The 26,657-nt window shown below is 40.6% G+C and overlaps 1 protein-coding gene across 5 annotated transcripts; it reads right to left on the bottom strand.

Annotated features, from left to right (window-relative positions):
• On the bottom strand, window positions 1-26,203 carry LOC116979515. Of its 5 annotated transcripts, XM_033031028.1 has the most exons (7): window positions 26,022-26,203; window positions 12,666-12,767; window positions 9,233-9,277; window positions 5,657-5,817; window positions 2,203-3,395; window positions 2,010-2,052; window positions 1-1,937 (listed from the first exon to the last, which is right to left on the bottom strand). In XM_033031028.1, the coding sequence occupies exons 2-7, from the start codon at window positions 12,736-12,738 to the stop codon at window positions 435-437; spliced, it is 3,018 nt and encodes a 1,005-aa protein (XP_032886919.1). In that variant the 5' UTR covers window positions 12,739-12,767; window positions 26,022-26,203; the 3' UTR covers window positions 1-434. The 5 variants fall into 5 exon arrangements, with proteins under 5 accessions (XP_032886919.1, XP_032886920.1, XP_032886918.1 ...); XM_033031029.1 differs by lacking the exon at window positions 2,010-2,052 and having other exon boundaries at window positions 1-1,817; window positions 2,115-3,395; XM_033031027.1 differs by lacking the exon at window positions 2,010-2,052 and having other exon boundaries at window positions 2,160-3,395.
• Between the last annotated feature and the right edge of the window lie 454 nt (window positions 26,204-26,657).

Genomic DNA, 26,657 nt, shown 5'->3' with positions numbered 1-26,657 from the left:
GAGAAATCAACACATTTTTTTATTTGCATATGCTGATACCTTACAAGAAATAAAACAAACAAAATAAAAATGTTTATTGTTTTTTCATAATATGGAAGCTATATCATAAAGAACCATCAAAATCTTCCTAGGATTGTACATGATTTAGCTGTTGTTACTACATTAGTCTATGAAAGAGTATATCTTTGGTGGCCAATTATATTTTAAGATATCTACTCTGTTTATGATCAACATATTGAAAAATGCTGCATTCAAGAATTCCTGTAAAACACCTGGCTCTGACACAGATTAGTGAGAAACGAAGTATTTCATTTACTTAAACCAATGCTTTTTGATCAATATCCCTTCCATGTTCTAACATTTTACAAAGACATACAATATGAATAAAACCATTATAAATAGCTTTTTGTCCAAAGCTAAAAAGGTAAAGAAATTTAAATTTTATCTTCAGATTCATTTGGATTTCCTTGGGAATCATCTTCCTTTTCAGTTCCATCTGTCTCCTGATCGCCTTGATAAAGTTTATCATACCCTGCACTGTAAGGGTTATATTCCGGGTGATAGTCATCGTAAGATGTTGTCACATCATTGACATCATTCTCGAAAGGACATGAGTATTCAAGATCTGGATCACAGATCATTTCATAGCGTCCCCTGTCTTGGGAATCGAGCTCTTCATCCTTAAAGGCGAATCGCTGCACATGGCATTCGACATCATAGTCGGGATCACAGTCAGAGTCTGTTTCATACACATCCTCCTCTTCATTGTGGCAGCTGGAGTCATAGATCGGGTCGCAGTCTTCTTTGTGCGCTTGGTCATCCTCGTGAGACTCAGATGAGGCACAATCACGATCGTAGTCAGGGTCACAAGCCTTCTCTGATGGATGAGAATCCATTGCCACTCTACCACAGTAAGGGTCATAAGGGTCACATTCTTCGGTATCTGTTTTCTCACTGCTGTGGGAAGGAGTGCCGCTACAATCAGGATCCAGGTCAGATGGGCAATCGCGATTTGATTCATTTGAGTTAGTTGGTCGGTTGTTGCAGTTGGGGTCATAGTTTGTGTCACAATCTTCAATGGCTGTCCGGTATTGCTCGTTCACGTGAGACTCGTATCCATTACAATCTGATTCAAAATTAGGATTGCAGTTTCCTGTAGTCGTTCTTTCCTGCTCTCTAGCCCGGTATAAGGAATAGTAGCATTCAGGATCAGTGTACGGGTCACACTTATCTACGTCCGTTCTCTCTTGCTGTTTACTATGGGGTTGGGAATTACATGCAGGGTTAGTGTTAGGGTCACAATTCTCTGCTGCTGTTCTTTCTTCCTCCCTGGCATGTGATCGGGAATAACACCCAGGATCAGTGTAGGGATCACACTTCTCAGTGGCTATTCCCTCTTGCTCTCTTGAAGGCGTTTTAAGTTGACAACCGGGATCCCTGGAAGGGTCGCAGTTCTCCGTGGCTCCTCTTTCTTGCTCCCAAGTGCGGGATTGGGATTCGCACTCAGGACCAGCGGACGGGTCACAATTCTCCGCACTAGCTCTCTGCTTTTCCCTGGCGTAATATAGAGAGTAATAACACTCGGGATCAGTGTACGGGTCACAATTTTCAGTGTCTTCTCTCTGTCGCTGTCTAGCTTGGTGCCGGGAATAACACTCGGGATCAGTGTACGGGTCACAGTTCTCTGTGGGCACTCTCTGGTGTTCTCTAGACCTGGATTGTGATCTGCACTCGGGATCAGCGCGTGGATCACAACTCTCCGAGTCTCCTCTTTGTTGCTGTCTAGCTTGGTGCCGGGAATAACACTCGGGATCAGAATACGGGTCACAATTCTCCATGTCCACTCTGTGCTCTTCACTATCCCTGGATTGTGATCTGCATTCGGGATCAGTGCGTGGATCACAGCTCTCCGAGTCTCCTCTTTGTCGCAGCCTGGCCTGGTATCGGGAAAAACACTCGGGATCCGTGTGTGGATCACAGTTCTCTAAGTCTCTTTGTTGTTCCCTAGCCTGGTATCGGGCGTTACACTCGGGATCTGTGTACGGGTCACAGCTCTCCGAGTCTCTTCTTTGTTGTTCCCTAGCCTGGTATCGGGCGTTGCAATCGGGATCTGTGTACGGGTCACAGTTCTCTAACCTTTCTCTTTGTCCATGTCTAGCCTGGTATCGGGCGTTACACTCGGGATCTGTGTACGGGTCACAATTCTCCGTGGCTGCTGTTTCACGGCAATAAGGATCACGCGTAGGGTCACAATTTCGGCCGTGTTCCGGTACATGATTATTTTCCTCATTTCCAAGACAGTCAGCATCGGACGGATCACAAGCAATGGCAGTTTGGGAATTACGGACGGGATAGCAGTCGGGATGAGAGTAGGGGTCACAGGAATACCCTTCCTTCGTCCGGCCTGTATACGACGCTTGCGGCCTGCCAACTCGGTCAATGGATTTCACATTTTGACGACAGTTGGCATCATAATATGGATCACAGCGAAACTCGTTGTCAGCACCATATTCATGTGTGTCGGGACTACAGCTACGGCCAGACCTGGGGTCGCACTCTGTGTCTGTGTCTGGGGCAGGCTCGTCCTTGGGGTGGAATGCCGAATGGCAGTTGCGGTCATAGTATGGGTCACAACCATATGGAGTTTTAGACACAGCCACAGCAGAGCGGCAGTAGGGGTCACAGGCAGAATGCACTTCCTCCTTTGACCTTGGAAAGCAGTTTGGATCCGTGTAGGGATCACACGTTTGCTTGAGGTATGCAACCAAAGCCTGGCAGTGAGGGCTCTCTGGGTCGTAGGGGTTACAGTACTTGTTCACCAATTCAGCATATTGTGCATAAGAGTACGACTGCTGATTACACTTTGAGTCGTATCGCGGATCACATGGGAATGGTGCTAACTGCCTAGAATGTAATTCCGGGATGCAATGACGATCTTTCTGCGGGTCACACGGTTGCAATTGAGTTTTACAGCTGGGGTCCCTGTATGGATCGCAGCGCTCAACGTTACAGTACTGGTCTCTCCGTGGATCACAAGGGTATGATTCTGCTCTGCAATATGGATCCCTCCTGGGATCACAGGAGGGTGACTCTGCTCTGCAATAGGGGTCTATCTTTGGGTCGCAGGAGAGTGCCCTGGGGCTGCAATATGGATCCCTGATTGGATCACACGGAGGAGGTTCCGTCCTGCAATGCGGATCTCTGTAGGGATCGCATGCCTTCTGAACGGCAAGTAAACGTTTGTGAAGAACACTGGCAGTCTGACATTCAGGATCTTTTGTGGTGTCACATTCCGCTTCCCGTAGATGCTGCAGAAGTGCTTGATGTGACCGGGCAGATTCATCTCTATTCTTGGCTTGAATATATTGCAGATACGTTCTGTCCATTTCATATACCTGGAAAATACACGAGTCAAACAGAAGCAGTTATGATAACACCCAATGTTAAATCCAAGGAATAGGCATATAAATAAATTGGCCAGAAAAAGCAGTAAACTGAAGGACTGGGAGAAATGTAGAACTCAACAGAGGAGGACAAAGAGGTTAATTAAGAGGGGGGAAATAGAGCATGAAAGAAAACTTGCAATGAATATAAAAACTGACTGTTAAAGCTTCTTTAGATGTGTGAAGAGGAAAGGATCAGTGGAGACAAACATAGATCCCTTACAGTCAGAAAGGTAAAATTATAATGGGAAACAAGGAAATGGCAGACCAATTAAACAAGTACTTTGGTTCTGTCTTCGCTAAGAATCTCCCCAAAATACTAGGGGACCATGTCTCCGGCCTGAGGGAGGAACTGAAGGAAATTCTCATTAGTCAGGAAATTGTGTTAGGTAAACTGTTGTGACTGAAGGCAGATAAATCCACAGGGCCTGAAGTTCTGCATCCCAGAGTACTCAAGGAGATGGCCCTAGAATTTGTGGATGCATAGGTGATCATTTTCCAATGTTCTATACACTCTGGATCAATTCTTGTGGACTGGAGGGTAGCTAATGTAACCCCACTTTTTAAGAAAGGAGGGAGAGATAAAACACAGAATTATATACCAGTTAGCCTGACAACGGTAATGGGGAAGATGCTTGAGTTAGTTATTAAAGATGTAATAGCAGCAAATTTGGAAAGCAGTGACAGGATCGGTCAAAGTCAGCATGGATTTATGAAGGGGAAATCATGCTTGACTAATCCTCTGGAATTTTTTGAGGATGTTACAAGTAGAACGGATAAGGGAGAGCCAGTGGATGTGGTGTATCTGGACTTTCAAAAACCCTATAACAAGGTCCCACACAAGAGATTAGTGTGCAAAATTAGAGCACATGGTATTGGGGTGGGGTATTGACATGGATAGGGAACTGGTTGGCAGACAGGAAGTAGAGAGTAGGAATTAACAAGTCCTTTTCAGAATGGCAGGCAGTGACTAGTAGGATGCCGCAAGGCTCAGTGCTGGGACCACAGTTATTTACAATATATATTAACGATTTAGACAAAGGAATTAAATGTAACATCTTCAAGTTTTCGGATGACACAAAACTGGGTGGCAATGTGAGGAGGATGCGATGAGGCTGCAGGGTGACTTGGATATATGGGGTGAGTGGGCAGATGCATGGCAGATGCAATATAATTATGTTATCCACTTTGGTGACAAGACCAAGAAGGCAGATTATTATCTGAATGGTGTCAGATTAGGAAAATGGGAGATGCAACGAGACCTAGGTGTCCTCGTACATCAGTCACTGAAAGTAAGCATGCAAGTACAGCAGGCAGTGAAGTAAGCAAATGGCATGTTGGCCTTCATAGCGAGAGGATTTGAGTATCGGAGCAAGGTGGTCCTACTGCAGTTGTACAGGGACCTGGTGAGACTGCATCTGGAGTATTGTGTGCAGTTTTGGTCTCCTAGTTTGAGGAAGGCCATTCTTGCTATTGAAGGAGTGCAACGTAGGTTCACCAGGTTAATTTCTGGGATTTTCTATGTTTCTATGGCGGGACTGACATATGATGAAAGAATGGATCGACTGGGTTTATATTCACTGGAGTTTAGAAGGATGAGAGGAGATCTTATCGAAACATATTAAATTATTAAGGGATTGGACAAGATAGATGCAGGTAAAATGTTCCTGATGTTGGGGGACACCAGAAACATATGTCACAGTTTAAGAATAAGAGGTCGGCCATTTAGGACTGAGATGATGAAAAATGTTGCCACAACTCTCTGGGTGAAAAAGTTTTTCATCATCTCAGTCCTAAATGGCCTACCTCTTTCATGACCAATTACTAGCAAATTGTCATGTGCACCTCTTAGTTCCTTTAGACTTTAAAGATACAGCATGGATATAGGCTCTTTTGCCCACTGAGTCTGCAGCGACCAGTGATCACCCTGTACATTAGCGCTATCCTACACACTAGGGAAAATTTACAATTTACAGAAGACAATTAACCTACAAACCTGTACGTCTTTGGAACGTAGGAGGAAACCGGAGCACCCGGAGAAAACACACGCGGTCACAGGCAGAAAGTACAAACTCTGTACAGACAGCACCTGGAGTCAGGATCGAACCCAGGTCTCTGGCGCATTATGCCAGCAACTCTACCGCTGCACCACTGTACTGCCCTTATAGTTAGTAAATATCGATGCCTTTATCATAAGAATATTAGATACTTACTCCTTCATCAAATCCTATGTCAGAAAAATGCTGATATGCCTTCCAGAAATCAGGGGAAAATTGATGCCATTTTGTATGTCGTTTTGAGCGTATCAATTTGCTTAAAAAATTGTTTGCTTCTTTGGGCTCCACAGCTATTTTGTCTTCATCAACTACAGGAAATAGAAACAATGAAAACAGCTGAAATTATAGCTTTACATTTCACCACCATACTTCTGAAACATTAGCTCTGAGGAAGGTAAATTCCATACTTTTCCTCTTCACCATGTTATGCTTCATGCAAACATTTCCATTGGTGATAACTACATTTAAAATTAAGATGGACTTCAATATAAAATCAAGTTATTTTAATAATATCACCTTATCACAAAAGTACGAGTTTTAGAAACATAAAAACATAGAAAATAGGTGCAGGAGTAGGCCATTCAGCCCTTCAAGCCTGCACCGCCATTCAATATGATCATGGCTGATCATCTAATTCAGTATCCTGTACCTGCCTTCTCTCCATACCCCTGATCCCTTTAGCCACAAGGGCCACATCTAACTCCCTCTTAAATATAGCCAATGAACTGGCCTCAACTACATTCTGTGGCAGAGAATTCCAGAGATTCACCACTCTCTGTGTAAAAAATGTTTTTCTCATCTCAGTCCTAAAATATTTCCCCTTCATCCTTAAACTGTGACACCTTGTTCTGGACTTCCCCAACATCGGGAACAATCTTCCTGCATCAAGCCTGTCCAACCCCTTAAGAATTTTGTAAGTTTCTATAAGATCCCCCCTCAATCTTTTAAATTCTAGCGAGTACAAGCCGAGTCTATCCAGTCTTTCTTCATATGAAAGTCCTGACATCCCAGGAATCAGTCTGGTGAACCTTCTCTGTACTCCCTCTATGGCAAGAATGTCCTTCCTTTAAAATGTAAGAGTAGGTCCTTTTCAATACCATTATAATTAGTCTGACGAAGGGTCTTGACCTGAAACTTCCCCCATTCCTTCTATCCAGAGATGCTGCCTATCCCGCTGAATTACTCCCCTTTCGTGTAAACCACCATCTGCAGTTCCATCCTATACATAATTAGTTTTACACCATTTCCTGACCTTAACATAATTTTAAGTCCTACTGCTGACCACATCTTTGCAATACTTCGTGTGGTAGTGAAATAGATTTCATTTGACACATAATATATCATCACATAAGAACGCAGATTTGAGGTATTCTTTCAAAATAAAGTAGTGTTGCTTGATTTTGCGCGGTGAATTGTATTCTGCAATGAATTGAGTTAAAAAATGCTGGAAACCAATTCTTACAACAATCTGGTAGTTTTGTGCTCTTTGATATGAAAGCATTATCTTCATTTTCTTCACCATGGGGACTAACTTGCTGAGTGTTTCTGGTTATTTCTGGGGTTTTATCAGAATTACAGCATGTCTTTTAGGATTTCTTCCTTGTTGATATGCTAAATATTTATAGTGTTTTCTTAGATAGGTTTAAGCCAAGTTTCTCATTGCTGTTGGAGGCATGGATTCATGCAGCACAGTAACTGGCCATTTGGCAGCCCAGCTTGCCCATGCAGACTAAGATGTCCCATCAACACTAGGACTACAGTGTGAAGAAGGATCTCGACCCGAATGCCCAAAATGGCATTCCTTCTTCCTGAGATGTTACCTGTCCCGCTGTTACTCCAGCTTTTTGTGTCTATCTTCGGTCTAAACCAGCATCTGCAGTTCCTTCCAACATTAGTACTACATGCCTATGTTTGACCCATATCCTTATAAACTTTTCCTATCTATGTACCTAATGTCTTTTAAATATTGTTATAGTACCTGCCTCTACTACCTCCTCTGGCAATTTGTTCCATACACCCACCAGTGAAAAATTTGCCCCTCAGGTTCCTATTAAATCTTTCTCTCTCACCCTAATCCGATGTCCTCTGGTTCTTGATTCCTGTACTGTTCATGAATCAGCAATCCCTGCTTACATAATAATACATTTATAGATGCAAGATAAGATTGACCAGGCTTGACTATGATCTCGCCATTTATACTCGCTGTCACGATCTGTGTGACTAGTGGTTACGGAGGTGAGGTATCAAAAAGGTGTCAGATAATTACTGGGCCATCCAACAGAAAGAATAAGCACCTTTGGAAGAGCAATGTGCCAAGAAACAAACTAATTATGAAAATAGCATTACTTGCTGAGTCATTTTACGATAGGTGTTTTTTAAATTACAAATATTCAATGTACACTGTCAAATCATCAAGCTTTATATATATTAAGTGGGGCTTATTTAAAAATGTATTTCATAAATAGTAAAAACAATTATACTTTAAAATATTTCCAAGATTATAATGGAAAAAGGACAACATAAGTTGCAAAGTAAATTACATAAGTTTAATGGCAAACTAGCATTAAAAGGACTCTAATTTCCTTTAAATTATCATGGCATACCCTCATCAACTCTCCCACAACCACCCCCCCCCCCCCTGCCCCCCTCCACCCCCTCCCATCCCTATCTCCTCTGGCACAACCCAGTCCCGAGAACTGTAACTTGGGATCAAAACTTGTTTTGTCCGGACCAACATCTTTCCAGCTTCCTTGTCTAGGGTAGCTGTGTTTGATGTTTAAGGTTAATGAGTACCAGCAAGCTATTTTATTTTCATTGAGTGGGTGAAGTGCCTGGCAGGGGGAGGAAGAAACACTGTGAATGTATTTCCTGTAGACTTTAGTGATCAACAAACAACAGCAGGAAGACTGGTTAATATTGTTTTCCCTCCCAGAGTATAGGCAGGATTATTACACTCTTCACAGATGTGTTTAGCAGATCAGCTAACTGATGACAGTGGGAATTAAACCTTGAAACTTACTTACTTGGTGTGAGGAAATGCAACACCAAGCATTCAGATGTCTGCTACATTATCAGCCTGAAGAAGGGTCCCAACCTGAAACATCACCTATCCATGTTCTCCACTGATGCTGTAGAAACAAGGAACTGCAGATGCTAATTTACAAAATAAAACAACAATATGCTAGAGTAATTTGGCGAGTGAGGCAACATCTTGACATGCATAGGTGATGTTTCTGGTCAGGACCCTTCGTTACACTTTGATGAAACCTACCTACTTCAGGTACATGGATAGGACAGGTTTAAAGGGATATGGGCCAAACACAGACAGGTGGGACTAGTGTAGATGGGACATGTTGGTCGGTGTGGGCAAGTTGGGCAGAAGGGCCTGTTTCCACACTGTATGAATCTATGACTCTACTAGGTATGATTAACTAACACACCAAATAATCCAGACATCAACTATGTTATCAGTCTGAAGAAGGATCCTGACCCAAAACATTGCCTATCCATGTTCTCCTGATATGCTGCCTGACACACTGAGTTACTCAAGCATCTTGTGTCTTCTTTTATAAACCAGCATTTGCATTTCCTTGTGTCTACATTATCAGGATCAGTTGCTTGTAAGCAATACAAACAGTTAGCTCAAATTAGAACAACAATTTTTCCGATTGGTGACTGTTTATGACTTGGATGCTTTTGTTGTGTTCTATTAACATGCAGTGAGCTACTTACCTTCCCTTTTCAAGAGCCGGCGAAGAACGTTAGCCTCCAGTATGTCTGAAAGAAACCAACAAAATGTAAGCAAAGCAGATGTGACAGATGAAGGAACACAACCAAAGCCATTATCTGCTAAATAGGCTGTTCTGTAAACACAGTGAACTCCTCATGTCCCAGTGCCACAGGTGATATTTTAGTGGTGTGATCTTCAAACACTTTACTTGCAAAATTGTATCAGCAGGAGCTGGCTGTTAATGTGACCTAATGGAAACCCAAACCTGAAACTACAAAGCTAATCTAATTTGCTTGAAGCATTATAGAAATTTAGTAAAGAATTTTATATGCTTACTCCTCATACTAGTTAAAACGTTTGCTGAGTAGTAAATAATGTTTTATGAAAATCCAAGTTGATTTCCATGATAACAGCAGCTTCATTTTGATTTGATTTGATTTGGCTTTAATAATTTACAGATTTCCTGTCACAACTATAATAATTTTATATCTTGTAAATGGTGAGTTTTGTAAAATGGTTAAATAGAACAGTGCATGAAGGAGTCATTGGATAAAAAATAATAGAAGAGCAGGCATGTTGTGATTTAGATGTGAGGATTTTTATTCACTCAGAGTTACAAATCATTTAGCATCTGGATGGTCAGCTGGTGATTTGATTCAAGGCTGAGGTTGAAAGATTTCAGAATATAACAGAAATGGAGAGATTTGGGGATCAGGGAGGAGAATAAAATTGAATCTCAGGGCTTGCCGTTATTTTATTGAATCGACTCCACGATCACATAGTATTCTGTTGCTTCTTAAGTTCAGTACAGGGTACCTAAAGGGCCTGTCCCACTGTACAAGGTAATTCAAGAGTTGTCCCGAGTTTCCTCTGATTCGAACTCGGAGAATTACGGTGATGGCCGCTCGTAGGTACTCGGGGCTCTCGTGGACATTTTTCAACATGTTGAAAAATCTTCAATAGTTTTCACGAGCTTATCGCGTTTCCCGAGTACCTGCCGTTAGCGGTACGAGCCGCTAAGCGACATCCCGAGCTCCGACGTACCCGCTACGTACATTCTACGTACTTACCACGAGTTTGATTTTTTTTTAAACTCGGGAGAGCTCTTGAATTACCTCGTACAGTGGGACAGGCCCTTAATAACAAGGTGGGAGTAAATTCACCCAGTTGAACTACAACAGTTTAGGAAGACACCCTCCACCCCACACACATCCCTAGAAAGACTCATAAAATGAAATTAAATGTTTTAATTTAGTTGTAGAGATTGGTTTGTATCATTAACAGAGTTCCTGACTTAACAAGGTTATCTCAACAGCTCGATTAAATCACAATCCATTGTTTAATACATTCTGCATTAGTATCATAAATAGCATTTTCCTAACCAAATAATCTATTATTTTGCTGTTACACACTGGGAAAAAGAGACATGGTGGAAAAATGATTTACAAATAAAAAATATAATTGGCTATTAATATTACAATGTTCTTTGTAGAAATTTTACAGTTACAAAGGAATGTAATTCATCTTTCAGAATATTTTATTTTGATCAGGCTATGGATAAATTGCCTTAATAATATTATGGCAGGTATGCTTCTGAAACTGCAGAATCAAATTGCCTCCAGAACAACTACCAAAGTAATCTGTGTGATCAAAATATAATTGAATAATTCAATGAATTGGATGAATTGTAGAGCAAGAAACGTTGAAGTTTTCTGTATAATTTTACATCTTTTGCTCCCAAATGTTTATTTTGTTGAATCTTGTGCAAAATGCATTTCACAAAACTTAATTTTAGTGTTAATTGTAGTGACATAAAACACTGTACCCACATTTGGTGTGACAGGACATCATTCCACCCTCCCAATATGAATTTCCACAATTATGTCGTTTAACAACTACGTTTTTGAGGGAAGTTACCTTAAAAACAACAAAGTTTCTTCTTTTTATTTCCTCACATACAAAAAGGAGAGGGAAAATAAAATTGTTAGAATGAAAACTGTTCTTTTCTTGGGGCCCTCCTTCTAGCTGAGAAAGGCAGGTGTGGAAGTTTTATAGAATGAGAGAGGCTGGCTAGGTGTACATTGGAATGGTCACACCACAAGGTTTCAGGCATGAATGTGTGGTGCTATCTAACAGTGACATGATGGTGGAATTAGACAACTTTACTTGTGGCATGAGGTTAAATATGTCTGGTTTACTCTCCTTGGTATTCATCTGAAACCGAACCAGATAGTCGGGCTCAGTTTCAGATGGATATCAAGGAAAAGGATAGAGTCAGTGCATAAGGAATGAGGTCTGTTGTAAACTCTGAAGATAATGAATTCAGTCTTCACCGTGCTTAACTAAAGGAAATTTCACCCTGCAATGCTGCATGTTTAAAAAGTAGTTAATTTAAAGTGAGTGGAGACATCGAAATAAGTGATAATGAGATAGAGCTAAATGTTAGAAAGGTCTCGACCCGAAACATCACCAATTTCGTTTCACGAGAGATGCTGCTTGGCCCACTGAGTTACTCCAGCTCTTTGTGTCTATCCGGTTTAAACCAGCATTTGCAGGTCATTCCTATACATAGAGCTAAATATTGTCAGCTGACATGAGAAAACCCTCCTCACATTAAGTTCCTTGTTGGCAGTAAATGAGAGATAGGAAGGAACTGATGGAAATAGTTGGGCAGCAGTTTAGACAGCTTGTTCAGACTTGAAAAGTTGAATGGTGCCTTTCTCTGCCATTCCATGTTAAAAAGCAGAATACTTTATTTATACCTAGTAATTAAGTGGAATAGTTTGGTGCTTTGTGCAGATAGATGCTTTAACAAGGGAATATGTAGTTATATATATATATATATATATTCTATTGTTCATGCTCAACACATTAAGACAAGGAACTAGGTAAAAATAATGTGTAGGAATAAACTGCAAATGCTGGTTTAAATCGAAGGCAGACACAAAATGCTGGAGTAACACAGCGGGTCAAGCAGCATCTCTGGAGAGAAGGAATGGGTGACATTTCGGGTTGAGACCCTTCTTCAGACTGAAGAGTTTTCAGCATTTTGTGTCTACCTTAGATAAAAAATAATGGCTGGTTTAAAAATAAAATGGATGTAGAGATAGGATCATGATAAGTAAAGCAAAAACAGAGGCAAAATCTGGAATATATCTGAGATTACTTTGGTTTAACATCTTTGCACAGCATGGAATACTTGTTCAGCAAATAGCTCAGATTAAAGTAATGTAAAATAAAACTGACAAATATCATTGTATATCATTAATGTTTACATGTCAATACTATATATTTTTCTGATTTAACAAGAATCAGATGGCATAAAAATAGACTTTTTATTTAGATAGTCAGCCAGGTGGAGTGCATATGTGTACTATTATACAAGAAGAAAACCTCTTATAAAATATTAATAGTAGTCAAAATAATTCCACTCACCGGCTAAGAGCAACATGGTCAGAACCACAGTAGCCAGGATCAAAGAAAAAATGTTCCCCTTTGCATTGCCCATGTTAACCTATGTTTTATCACCTGTGTAAACTGTGGAAAACACAATAAAAATGTGTTTAATTGCCTCTTATGATGTTGAGCACAAATTGATGGCACATTTTCATGCACAATCTGGGATTAATAACATCCATATAGCAACATGCAAAAAAAAACTGCAACCCAGTCTATCATGTAAATCTTCTAGTAATAGTTGAAGTTTACAAACCCTATACTTTTCCACAAACCGATAGACACAAAATACTGGAGTAACTCTGATGTGTTCTTCACTCTGAAGAAGGGACTCAAGCCTTCTCTCCAGAGATGCTGCCTGTCCCGCTAAGTTATTCCAGCATTTTGTGTCTATCTTTGGTTTAAACCAGCATCTTCAATTCCTACCTACACATATCCTATGCATTTTCACATCAAACATTCTAATCCAATTCCAGAAATTATATTAGTTATACTCTGCTTCAACTGATGATTTTTTTCCTTGATTAAAAATATTATCTAAAGTTTTCTAATAACATTTCTAAGCACGGCACGGTGGTGCAGTGAAAGAGTTGCTGCCTTACAGCACCAGAGACCCGACTACGGGTTCCGTCTGTATGGAGTTGGTACGTTCTCCCCGTGACCTGTGTGCATTTTCTCTGAGATCACCAGTTTCCTGCCACTCTCCAAAGATTTACAGGTTTGTAGGCTAATTTGCTTAGTAAAATTATAATTTGACCCTAGTGTGTGTAGGATAGTGTTAGTTTGTGGGGGTTGGTGGTCGGCTCTGACTCAGTGGGCCAAAGGGCTTGTTTCCATGCTGTATCTCTCAAATAAATTAAACCAAAGAGTTAAGACTACAAAGTTATCCAGTTTACCATCATTTCTCTTTAACTCCCTCCAGAAGTTATATTATAAGATAATTTTTAATTCTTACAATTTTCAGATCACCAGAAAATATGCATTATGTTGTTTTCCTGATGATTTCATTTAAGGCAGTATACATTAAGGAAGCAACAGAAGACTGAGGTTTGTGGAATGAGCTGTACTTGATTAGGGGAGATCCTATTGTCCCGAACTGTTTAATATGCTCCATGTTGCATTATTATATCATAAGATAATTTACTGTGGTCAAATCACCAACTAACCCACACGTCTTTGGGGTGTGAGAGAAACCAGAGGCCCCCAGAGGAAACCATGGGGTCACAGGGAGAACATAAAAACTCCACATAGAGAGCCCTAGAGGATAGGATTGACCCGAGTTGCTGGAGCAGTGAGGTTGCAGCTCTTCTAGTGCCAATGTTTATCAATGAACCACCTTCAAATTGAAGGACATGTGCAACAGGGAGATTTGCAAGCCATCACTTTTAAGCTCTCTACAAAGTTAAACAAAGTAACTTGGAAATATGTTATCGTACTGGAGCTAAAACCCAGCATTGCCAATGTACTGTAGATGCACTCTGGAGGCTTCATTACCAAAATGCCTCTAGGATAGTCGGCCACCACATGCTATCCAAAGGACAATTGGAATTGACAATAAAGGCCAGCTCCATCACCGATCAGTTGGTCTACTGACTGGATAGATATTTACAGAAAAGAATCAAATTTGAAATTACTTCAATTTAATTGGACATAAACTTAGTGTGAAATGCAAAGCTAGCTGCAGGGGTTTCTCAAAACAGAATTGGCAATTCTGTAGGAGCTTTGATCATGCTTGACTCAAATATGTTGTTTTATAATCCATTAAAACAGTGAGTGAGTCTGGGAGTGAACCTAGGGATGATTGATCAAAATGTGTGCCAAATGAGTCAGTAAAATTGCCAGACCCAAAATTGAGACACCAAACTGTTTTAATTTGCTGAACTATCTCCTATTACTGGACCCATCTGAATTTTGCTTATAATGAGTTTCCAGCTATTGTAAAGGCAGAACATTCCCTACCTACCAAAAGGCACCCTTCGGTTTCCTTTAATCATAAGATGAAAGAAACATATAAACTAGCAGGAAACCATTGGATGATGCTTTAGCTTGCCCACTTAAACCTAGACAACCTTTAATGCTGTGGTTTTTATTATACAATTATAGCTCAGTATTTATCTGCTAAAGTAAGCAGTTTTTACAACTTGATCCCAGCATTGGTAGTTGCTGAATCAGTACAACCATTTAAAAATAAACATGTCTCGTAATTTTAAACCATGTTTAAATATATTGATACTTTATCATTTCAATGGAAGTATCTTTCGGCTATAAAGTAAATCAGGTTTGTATCTATAAAACAAGCTTTCACAAACTCTGATGTCCTAAAGTCCTTTGCAATCAGTGAAATAGATCTGAATTGCAGACATTAATGGTATATAGGACACACAGCAAGCTTTCAAGGACAACAATGTGATAAATGATCAGATTATTAGTGATGTTAATTGAGGGACCAGGTCCAACCCCATTGCTCTTCATTGAAATCAAGCCTTGTGATTATTACCTCCACCTAGAAGAAAAGAAAGATCCAGTTGAAAGTCTCATCCACCTCCTCCAACACGGCAGCTTGCACTCAGTAGTATTGAAATGCTGGTTTAGATTTTTATATTCAGTCTCTAGAGTGGGACGTATCACAACATTTAGATTCAGCAGTGGGTGTGTTCCTGTATGCTATAGACAATACTATAAAAACATATCCTAACCTGAGGAAATGACTACAAAGTGCTGAAGTAACTCAGCAGATCAGGCAGCTTCTCCGAAGAAATGTGTAGGAAGGAACTGCAGATGCTGATTTACACCGAAGAACAACACATAATGTTGGGTCTGAAGAAGGGTCTCAACTCAAAACCCTTCTTTCCACAGATGCTGTCTGTCCCGCTGATTTACTCTAGCATTTTGTGTCTAGCTTCTCTGAAGCACATGGATAGGTGACGTTTTGGGTTTGGACCCCTAACATTTTTGTATCAGAACAAAAATAGAAACATAGAAAATAGGTGCAGGAGTAGGCCATTTGGCCCTTCGAGCCTGCACCGCCATTCAATATGATCATGGCTGATCATCCAACTCAGTATCGTGTACCTGCTTTCTCTCCAGACCCCCTGATCCCTTTAGCCACAAGGGCCACATCTAACTCCCTCTTAAATATAGCCAATGAACTGGCCTCAACTACATTCTGTGGCAGAGAATTCCAGAGATTCACCACTCTGTGTAAAAAATGTTTTTCTCATCTCAGTCCTAAAAGATTTCCCCTTTATCCTTAAACTGTGGCCCCTTGTTCTGGACTTCCCCAACATCGGGAACAATCTTCATGCATCTAGCCTGTCCAACCCCTTCAGAATTTTGTAAGTTTCTATAAGATCCCCCCTCAATCTTCTAATTTCTAGCGAGTACATGCCGAGTCTATCCAGTCTTTCTTCATATGAAAGTCCTGACATCCCAGGAATCAGTCTGGTGAACCTTCTCTGTACTCCCTCTATGGCAAGAATGTCCTTCCTCAGATTAGACCAAAACTGTACGCAATACTCCAGGTGTGGTCTCACCAAGACCCTGTACAACTGCAGTAGAACCTCCCTGCTCCTTTACTCAAATCCTTTTGATATGAATGCTAACATACCATTCGCTTTCTTCACTGCCTGCTGCACCTGCATCCCTACTTTCAATGACTGGTGTACCATGACACCCAGGTCTCGTTGCATCTCCCCTTTTCCTAATCGGCCACCATTCAGATAATATTCTACTTTCCTGTTTTTCCCACCAAAGTGGATAACCTCACATTTATCCACATTATACTGCATCTGCCATGCAATTTCCCACTCACCCAGCCTATCCAAGTCATCTTGCAGCCTCCTATCATCCTCTTCACAGCTAACACTGCCCCCCAGCTTCGTGTCATCCGCAAACTTAGAGATGTTGCATTCAATTCCCTCGTCCAAATCATTAATATATATTGTAAATAGCTGGGGTCCCAGCACTGAGCCTTGCGGTACCCCACTAGTCACTGCCTGCCATTCTGAAAAGGACCCGTTTACTCCTACTCTTTGCTTCCCGCCTCCCAGCCAGTTCTCTATCCACATCAATACTGAACCCCCAATACCGTGTGCTTTAAGTTTGTATACTAATCTCTTATGTGGGACCTTGTCGAAAGCCTTCTGAAAGTTCAGATATAACACATCCACTGGTTCTCCCTTATCCACTCTACTAGTTACATCCTCGAAAAATTCTATAAGATTCGTCAGACATGATTTACCTTTCATAAATCCATGCTGACTTTGTCCAATGATTTCACCACTTTCCAAATGTGCTGCTATCCCATCTTTAATAACTGACTCTAGCAGTTTCCCCACTACCGATGTTAGACTAACTGGTCTGTAATTCCCCGTTTTCTCTCTCCCTCCCTTTTTAAAAAGTGGGGTTACATTAGCTACCCTCCAATCCTCAGGAACTTCTCCAGAATCTAAAGAGTTTTGAAAAATTATCACTAATGCATCCACTATTTCTGGGGCTACTTCCTTAAGTACTCTGGGATGCAGCCTATCTGGCCCTGGGGATTTATCGGCCTTTAATCCTTTAAATTTACCTAACACCACTTCCCGGCTAACCTGGATTTCACTCAGTTCCTCCACCTCATTTGATCCCCGATCCCCTGCTATTTCCGGCAGATTAATTAAGTCTTCCTTAGTGAAGACAGAACCAAAGTAGTTATTCAATTGGTCTGCCATGTCCTTGTTCCCCATGATCAATTCACCTGTTTCTGACTGCAAGGGACCTACATTTGTTTTAACTAATCTTTTTCTCTTCACATATCTATAAAAAACTTTTGCAGTCAATTTTTATGTTCCCTGCCAGTTTTCTTTCATAATCTATTTTCCCTTTCCTAATTAAGCCCGTTGTCCTCCTCTGCTGGACTGAATTTCTCCCAGTCCTCTGGTAGGCTGCTTTTTCTGGCTAATTTGTATGCTGGAGAGTTGAGCCATTTAATCATAGTAATGTCACCAATATAAATATGGTTGGAAAGTGAAAATAAATGAATATATACCCATTGTGTGCTTTGGCATTGAAATACCAATTTATAAAAACATTACTCTTCTGAACAAATTAGACCTCCATGTTATTCCCTGTGTCTAATATCAGTTCCACATTCAATTCGTATTCATTCAATCTTACGATGGTTTTACAGCTAATTCTTTGAAATGTTTCCATAATCCTTCAGTGTCTGCTCTGCTTACTTACAGTAACATTTGACGAAAGAGCTTATTTGATTTTTTATGCCTCCTTTGCCCCATTGGGAGCCTAAAGACCAATTCAAATAGGCATTTATATGGCTGCAGAGTTCTCTCGCCCATATGGTGGGTTGGTCACTCATGGTTTGGACTCAGCACTCACCAGAAAGGCTCAATGGCGCAGCTGGTAGAGCTGCTGCATCACAGTGCCAGAGACCCGGGTTCAATCCTGCCCTCGGGTATTGTCTGTGTGGAGTTTGCAAGTTCTCCCTGTGACTGCGTGGGTTTCCTGTGAGCTCCCATTTCATCCCACATCCTAAATACAGATGGTTGTGTAGTTTCATTGACCTCTGTAAATTGCCCCCAATGTGTAGGGAGTGAATGCAAAAGTAGGATAATAGAGCTAGTGTGAATGGGTAATCAATGGTCAGCATGGACTTAGTGCGCCCTAGGGGCCTGTTTCCATGCTGTATCTCTTCACTAAACTAAACACATGTACATTGCCTTGTAAAGAATGATTAATCAGATTTCTCAAAGATGTTTTGAACAACTTGATGAAGGATCCCTACATGTCAATGTTTGGTGGGGGTTTGCAGGTAAATATTCTTTGACCAGACGCTGCTATTTCATATCTAGTTAGCCATCAGTTGAAAGTCAGGTGTTGGGCTGTCTTAACCTCTGACCTCGTCCCCAGTACTGTGCAATCAGTAGTCATAGAGTAAAACAGGCCCTTCAGCCCAACTCGCCCATGATGTCCCATTTTAGCTGGTCCTATTTGCATGCATTTTGGCCCAGATCCTACTAAACCTTTCTTTTCGATATACCTGCCCCATGAAAAATATTAATTTATGTTTGCCTCAGATGATAGTTATAATTCTGAGCCATTTTTACCTAAGGCTGACATAAATTATCTGAGCAGAGCCAGAAAATGAATAGTTAACATGGCTCTTCCAGGCCAATAGAGAACAAAGGTGTTATTAAAGAAAAGAACACATATAGATTTTCCAAATAAAAGTTTTGGAATTCAGATCAAGGTGCACTTTATTTCCATTCAATCCTGCCATCAGATCAAGGTGCACTTTATTTCCATTCAATCCTGCCATTTGTCCTTTCCTTATGCACTGGCAAAATAAACTACAATCTTTCCTACAATGGAAGGAATTTAAACTCACAAACGATTGCTTCCATGATTTTGTCTGGAATTGATTGGTGTTCAGGACTACCACTGTGTTTGAATTCTTTTAAATCTTGTCCTTTTTTACAGCACAAAGTAGCAGAAACGTGTTAAAATGTTAAACCAACCCAATTTCCATACTGTATCCTCAATAAGACAATTCCTTTAAAATGTAATAGGCCATTTTTCACTTGAAAGCGCCCTTGTTAATAGATCTGAGTTGACCAATTAATGTAAAGTGATTTGCACAGATGGTTACTTTTTACCACACGCTCTTAACCTTGAAGCATCCACAGCAAAGTCCAATCTTGTTTCAACGCAAGTACTTTATTGTGGAGACGTAGTTGGGGGAAGATCCAGAGAAGGGCGAAGGAAAACTAATTGCCTTACTCTTCATTTTCTGAAAACTTTGGATGTGCGGGGGTTTCTCGGTGAGCTGAAGGCCCTGTTTCCGTGCTGAATCTCTTCTCTAAACTAAATTAAACTAAATGTGCATTCAAATAAAAAAAATTACTTGTATAATAGAAAGAATGAAAAAAACACGTTTAATTTAATAAAATAATTAACTAAGAACAATTATTAGATATTGAATGGCACAATATAAAGACGTTACTATTTTAGAGCAGTATGTGGCACCACACTTACTGATGTTAGAGATCCTACCCAAACCATATGCACTAATCTCAGAGAAACAGACCAAGTGGGAACCAAATGCTTGTCTGTAGGATGACAGGAAGAGCAGAAAAATAAAGTCACGCAACATCAACCGATGTGGCAACTTGGGCCAATGGGCCTGTTTCCACACTGTATCGCTCTGTAGGACTCTTAGACCAACCTCGTACTTTATAACAAATTATTGCAGAGCCCTGAATTCAGATAGTATTGTCAAGGAATGTGTGCAATAAGGGTTTAGAAGCAAGGAGATGGGAGGGGGCAAGAACCAACAATATGTTTATTTATGTATCGCCTTTAATGCCATAAAACCTACATAACAGTAATAATAAATCAGTCAACATGTGACATTGAGCCAAAGAAAAGCTCAGGACAAATGACCAACAGTACACTTTGAAGAGGTAGTGCTTTATCTGTTAAAATAAAGAGAATATAATCATCCCCCAAAATTAAAAACATGGGACAAATTGAATGATTGAGAATATTCAAAGAGAATTACTTCAGTTTAGTCTCCTTCCTTTATACTTCAATTATTTTGGAATGACAGAATATATGCAGGAATGTATTCTGTCAGAATTCATTTAAATATAGTTTTTTCTAAAACCAGCATTTCATCTTTAAGTCTGAATTGGTATTGATTCAAATCATTATCATACTTTTCAAGTCTGTAAATAGATAAACACACTTTTTGAGCTCTTCATAAACATTTTTTGTAATCATTATTCTGATTAGAGCTACAATGCAATGCAATGCATGGTTTTTTTTTCTTGTGGAAATAAACACAATTATTTCAGGGTTTTTTTTTCAGGAGACTTGCCCCATTTCAGTCATTTCTTCTTCTCCCTGCTCCCGTCAGGCAGAAGATACAGAGGCTTGAAAGTGCACCCAACCAGACTCAGGAACAGCTTTACCCCCTCTGTTATCAGGATTCTGAATGATCCTTCCATAAGCAAGGGTACTGTTCGATTCTCCCTTATCCCATTGAGGAAATTGGACTCTGTCTAAGGAACTGATGTGCTGCAATGTACTACAATACTGAGAACTATGTTCGGCACTCTGTATCTTGCTTTTGGTTGAGTCCTTCAATCTGACTCTACTCACCACTGGACCCACGCACAAGCTGGGCCATACACTAGACCTAGTGCTTTCGTCTGGTCTCCCAATTTGTAATACAGAAATTATTGATGCCTGTCTGTCTGATCATAGTGCAATTATATTAGATGCATCTCTGCCTTTATCTCCCTCAAAATCCCATGTCCCTGCTCAGTACTCGCGCTACGTAAACTCCTCAACTGCCAGTAAGTTCTCTGAGGCTCTCATAACCGCCCCCGACATCTGCACTATTGAGGCGTCTCCCCTCCATCTCAGCACCGACGACCTCATTTCTTTATTCAATACCACTTGCTCTTCCATCCTGGATTCTGTTGCTCCTCTTAAAATAAAAAAGCCTAAGCCTAAAGGCTGGCCCTGGCTCAATTACACCACCAGAACCCGAAGAAGAGAATGCAGAAAATCAGAACGGAAGTACAAATCTGATAAGCTTCAAATTTCCTTTGAACTCCTGAGAAACAATCTTCACAAATACCAGGAAGCAGTAAAATCTGCAAGAACAAAATACTTTTCCGCCCTTATTTCCAAAAATGCTCATAACTCCAAGGTCCTTTTTAGTACCATCACCTCTATCATATGTCCTGCCCCCAGCACCAGCTTAACTGGGTCCCCTGCTAAGTGCGAAGAATTTACTACATTTTTCACCAGCAAAGTTAAGAACATCAGAATGAATATTTACCCTCCCATCTGTGACCTGGCTGTCTCATTGGTCTGTTCTCCAAAATTAGACTGTTTCCAACCCGTTACTCTACCCTCCCTTGTAAAACTGGTCACCACCATGAAACCTACTACCTGCGCCCTCGACATTGCCCCCTCTGCCCTTCTGAAGGATGTCATTACAATAGCCGGTCCCAGCATCCTCGCCATCTTCAACAGTTCTCTGGCCACTGACACTGTTCCAACCTGCTTCAAGCATGCGGTGGTCCAGCCCCTCCTGAAAAAACCTAACCTCGACCCCACCTTGCCAAGCAACTGCAGGCCTATTTCAAAACTGCCTTTCCTTTCAAAAGCCCTTGAGAAGGTAATTTTAAGTCAACTTATGCCTGACCTTCACCAAAATACTAATCTTGGAAACTTTCCAATCAGGTTTCAGGGCCCACCTCAGCACAAAGTCTGCCTTGTTGAAGGTACATAATGGCCTACTGCTCACTGTTGACTCCGGCGACTGTGCAATTCTGCTCCTTCTTGACCTCAGCGCAGTATTTGATACAGTCGACCACACCATCCTAATTGACCATCTCCAGTACGGGGTTGGTATTGATAGCACTGCCCTGAGCTGGTTCATCTCCTACCTCATCTCCTATCTCTACTAACATAGGCAACTCTTTCTCCTCCCCAGCTAGCCTCTGCTGCAGGGTTCCACAAGATTCCATCCTTGGCCACATTCTCTTCTCCCTGAATATGCTCCCCTCAGGCAAAGTAATTCAAAGGCACGGCATTTCCTTCAATTGCTACGCAGACGATACACAACTCTATCTCCCTCTGAAGCCCAAAAACCGATCAAATCTACTTAACCTTATCCACTGCCTCGAAGATATAAAGTGTTGGATGGCCCAGAACTTCCTCCAACTAAACAAGAGTAAGTCTGAGGTCATCCTTCTCGGACCCTCGGACTCAATCAAAATGATAGCAGGCAGCCTTTGAAGCCTTATCCCATTACTCAAACCTCACGTCAAAAACCTTGGCACGATATATAGATAAATGTGAGGTTATCCACTTTGGCGGCAAAAACAAGGGGGCAGATTATTATCTCAATGGGGTTAGTTTAGGTAAGGGGGAGGTGCAGCGAGACCTGGGCGTCCTTGTACACCGGTCACTGAAAGTTGGCTTACAGGTGGAGCAGGCAGTGAAGAAAGCTAATGGAATGTTGGCCTTCATAACAAGAGGATTTCAGTATAGGAGTAAAGAGGTTCTTCTGCAGTTGTATAGGGCTCTGGTGAGACCACATCTGGAGTATTGTGTACAGTTTTGGTCTCCTAATTTGAGGAAGGACATCCTTGTGATTGAGGCAGTGCAGCGTAGATTCATGAGATTGATCCCTGGGATGGCGGGACTGTCATATGAGGAAAGATTGAAAAGACTAGGCTTGTATTCACTGGAGTTTAGAAGGATGAGGGGGATCTTATAGAAACATATAAAATTATAAAAGGACTGGACAAGCTAGATGCAGGAAAAATGTTCCTAATGTTGGGCGAGTCCAGAACCAGGGGCCACAGTCTTAGAATAAAGGGGAGAAAATTTAAGACTGAGGTGAGAAAAAACTTTTTCACCCAGAGTTGGGAATTTATGGAATTCCCTGCCACAGAGGGCAGTGGAGGCCAAGTCACTGGATGGATTTAAGAGAGAGTTAGATAGATCTCTAGGGGCAAGTGGAGTCAAGGGATATGGGGCGAAGGCAGGTACTGGTTATTGATAGGGGACGATCAGCCATGATCACAATGAACACTATTATCTGAATGGTGGCCGATTAGGAAAAGGGGAGATGCAACGAGACCTGGGTGTCATGGTACACCAGTTATTGAAAGTAGGAATGCAAGTGTAGCAGGCAGTGAAGAAAGCAAATGGTATCTTAGCATTCATAGCAAAAGGATTTGAGTATAAGAGCAGGGAGGTTCTACTGCAGTTGTACAGGGTCTTGGTGAGACCACACCTGGAGTATTGCATACAGTTTTGGTCTCCTAATCTGAGGAAAGACATTCTTGCCATAGAGGGAGTACAGAGAAGGTTCACCAGACTGATTCCTGGGATGGCAGGACTTTCATATGAAGAAAGACTGGATCGACTCGGCTTGTACTCGCTAGAATTTAGAAGATTGAGGGGGGATCATATGGAAACTTACAAAATTCTTAAGGGGTTGGACAGGCTAGATGCAGGAAGATTGTTCCCGATGTTGGGGAAGTCCAGAACAAGGGGTCACAGTTTAAGGATAAGGGGGAAATCTTTTAGGACCGAGATGAGAAAAACATTTTTCACACAGAGAGTGGTGAATCTCTGGAATTCTCTGCCACAGAAGGTAGTTGAGGCCAGTTCATTGGCTATATTTAAGAGGGAGTTAGATGTGGCCCTTGTGGCTAAAGGTATCAGGGGGCAGGGCCGGATTTAGATGAAGAGAGGCCCTAAGCTATATCACTTGTGAGCCCCCCCACCCCCCCAATCTCTTGTGGCTAAAGGTATCAGGGGGTATAGAGAGAAGGCAGGTACAGGATACTGAGTTGGATGATCAGCCATGATCATATTGAATGGAGGTGCAGGCTCGAAGGGCCGAATGGCCTACTCCTGCACCTATTTTCTATGTTTCTATGTTTCTAATAAATAGATATCAATAAAGCAAACTTGATCAGATTTTATTTTTTGAATGAGTACAGTTTATGTAGTTGTTTGCAAGTCTTCATACTCTTCATTGGAGAATAGTGTTGGCAGGATTTATACTTTAATGGAGAGTCTTAAAGATCCCATTTGCTTCGACATCATCCTTTTTAATAACAGATAATATGACTGTTTCCATAAGCTGCTTTTGAAATAGACTGAAGTTTGTGAAGAGCCAAGAAATAACAGTTGAGCACTTGCTTAGTTAGACATTTCTGAAACTGCAATTCCACTTAAATTTGTGGCCACCTAGCTGATGGCTGAGAAACGACAAGTTGCATCTTTGACAAATGTAAAAATGACTAAATATTCTAGAAGTGTGACTGGACGTGTGCATTAATGTGTTTCAGCCTAATTTGGTTCCATTAAGTATCAAATTACCACTACCATTTGATTGTTTGATAAAGCTCGTACCTACATTCAGGTTCCTGAATTTTATACCCCCAACATGAACGATGCACAATTAGAATCAACAATTGCCTTAAGCATCCAAAAGACCGTTTCGTGGATGCTACATATTATGCACACACCCACACATGTTGGATTTTGATGTACTTTATGGATTTTGTACAGTGAGTTGATATGAGCCTCCACTACCCCCATCTTCCACTCTTACCACTGAAAGATGACTCAATAGGAGAAGTCTTTCTGATACTTTAAAAATAGGTACCCTTTTTGAATCACAAAACTCCAAAAACAATTATATTTACAATAATTCTCCATGCTTAGAATTTGAATTGAGTACTCAACAATATCAATATGAATTTAAGGTATGTCTCTAATATAATAATGTTTCAAAAATCTTAATTTATTTCCAATAAAAGTTATATGACAAACAATTATTCACTGAGCTTTCATAAATGATATACATTCCCAAATTCAATGACAATTTCTTCCCAGCTGTTATCAGGCAATTAAACCATCCTATCATCAACTAGAGAGCAGTCCTGACCTTCCATCTATCTCATTGGAGGCCCTCGGACTATCTTTAATCAGATTTTACTGGACTTTACCTTGCACTAAACGTTATTCCCTGAATCCTGTATCTGTACCTTGTGGATAGCCTGATTGCAATCATGTATAGTCTTATATTATTAGTGGTAGCGGTGTGGAATGAGCTTCCAGTGGAAGTGGTGGAGGCAGGTTCGTTGGTATCATTTAAAAATAAATTGGATAGGCATATGGATGAGAAGTGAATGGAGGGTTATGGTATGAGTGCAGGCAGGTGGGACTAAGGGAAAATAATTGTTCGGCACGGACTTGTAGGGCCGAGATGGCCTGTTTCCGTGCTGTAATTGTTATATGGTTATATAGTCTTTCCGCTGACTGGATAGCAAGCAACAAAAAAGCTCAGTACACATGATAATAAATTAAACTAAACAATTGTTTTCACTGTATCACAATGCTGAAGTGATAAAAGTTGTTTTCAATATAGATAGGTGAGAATTATAAGTACTCCTTGAAATGGGGAGATAAAGTATTTAAAATGCCCTTCCTGATTAGGATTCCTTCACTGAAAGGTTGCTTCATCAAAGCCCATGAAACATTTCTGCAGAGACAGTGGTAAATTAGTAAAACGGAGATTGGATACCACTCTCTTATTCATATGCTGCAAGAACGAGTATCCAACAGAATGAAGCTGCAGGGGAATTTAGAATGATTCTTTAATGATTTTCAACCCTGAATCATATAAATCTTATTAGCAGCAGGCTAAAATGTTATCATTACAAAATTACCAATGTGGAACTATTTAAACAAATAACATTTTTTTAAAGTAACAATATAAGCAAATCAACTCACCAGTTAATCATTGGTATTCCTACTCAGTTACTTCTCAGCATCTCTTGTGTGATTTAACCAAATCTTCAATTGAGAGGCAGTAACTCCAGAGTAACAATCCTGCTCCCCCAGTTTAGAGTGCAGCCACTGCCACTGCAACTGCTCAGGATAATCCGAGGAACTACCTTGAGATCACACCCCTGTTTTTGCAACCTTTTAAATAAGAAACAAATAGGGACATCACATGGAGATGGCATGCTGTTAGCTACAAAGCAATTGGATCCCTTCAACTGCCGAAAGACACCTATAACTGAACAACCGGTTAGGATATTAAAGACTTGGTTCTGCTTTGATGAACAGCAATTTATGTTGAGTACACTCTAGATTGACAAGTAATAGTGGAAGATTCTCAAGTACACTTTACTAAGAAAAATCATTATATAAAAGATAATCATCCAAATAAAATTACCAACATGAAATTGGACAATTACATCTTTAATATGTTTAATATATACTTTACTTATAACGTTGATATAGAAACAAAATACAAAGGTCACTTCTAAATGCAAAAATGATTTTATTAAATCCCAATTATAATTTATTTTTCAGTCCCAACAACCTTTGAGAAATGACATCACCAGGAGTGCAATGGCTATT

Source organism: Amblyraja radiata, chromosome 13 (genome assembly GCF_010909765.2).
Source record: "Amblyraja radiata isolate CabotCenter1 chromosome 13, sAmbRad1.1.pri, whole genome shotgun sequence".
NCBI lineage: Eukaryota > Metazoa > Chordata > Chondrichthyes > Rajiformes > Rajidae > Amblyraja > Amblyraja radiata.
This window is presented reverse-complemented; position numbering and strand designations above follow the sequence as displayed.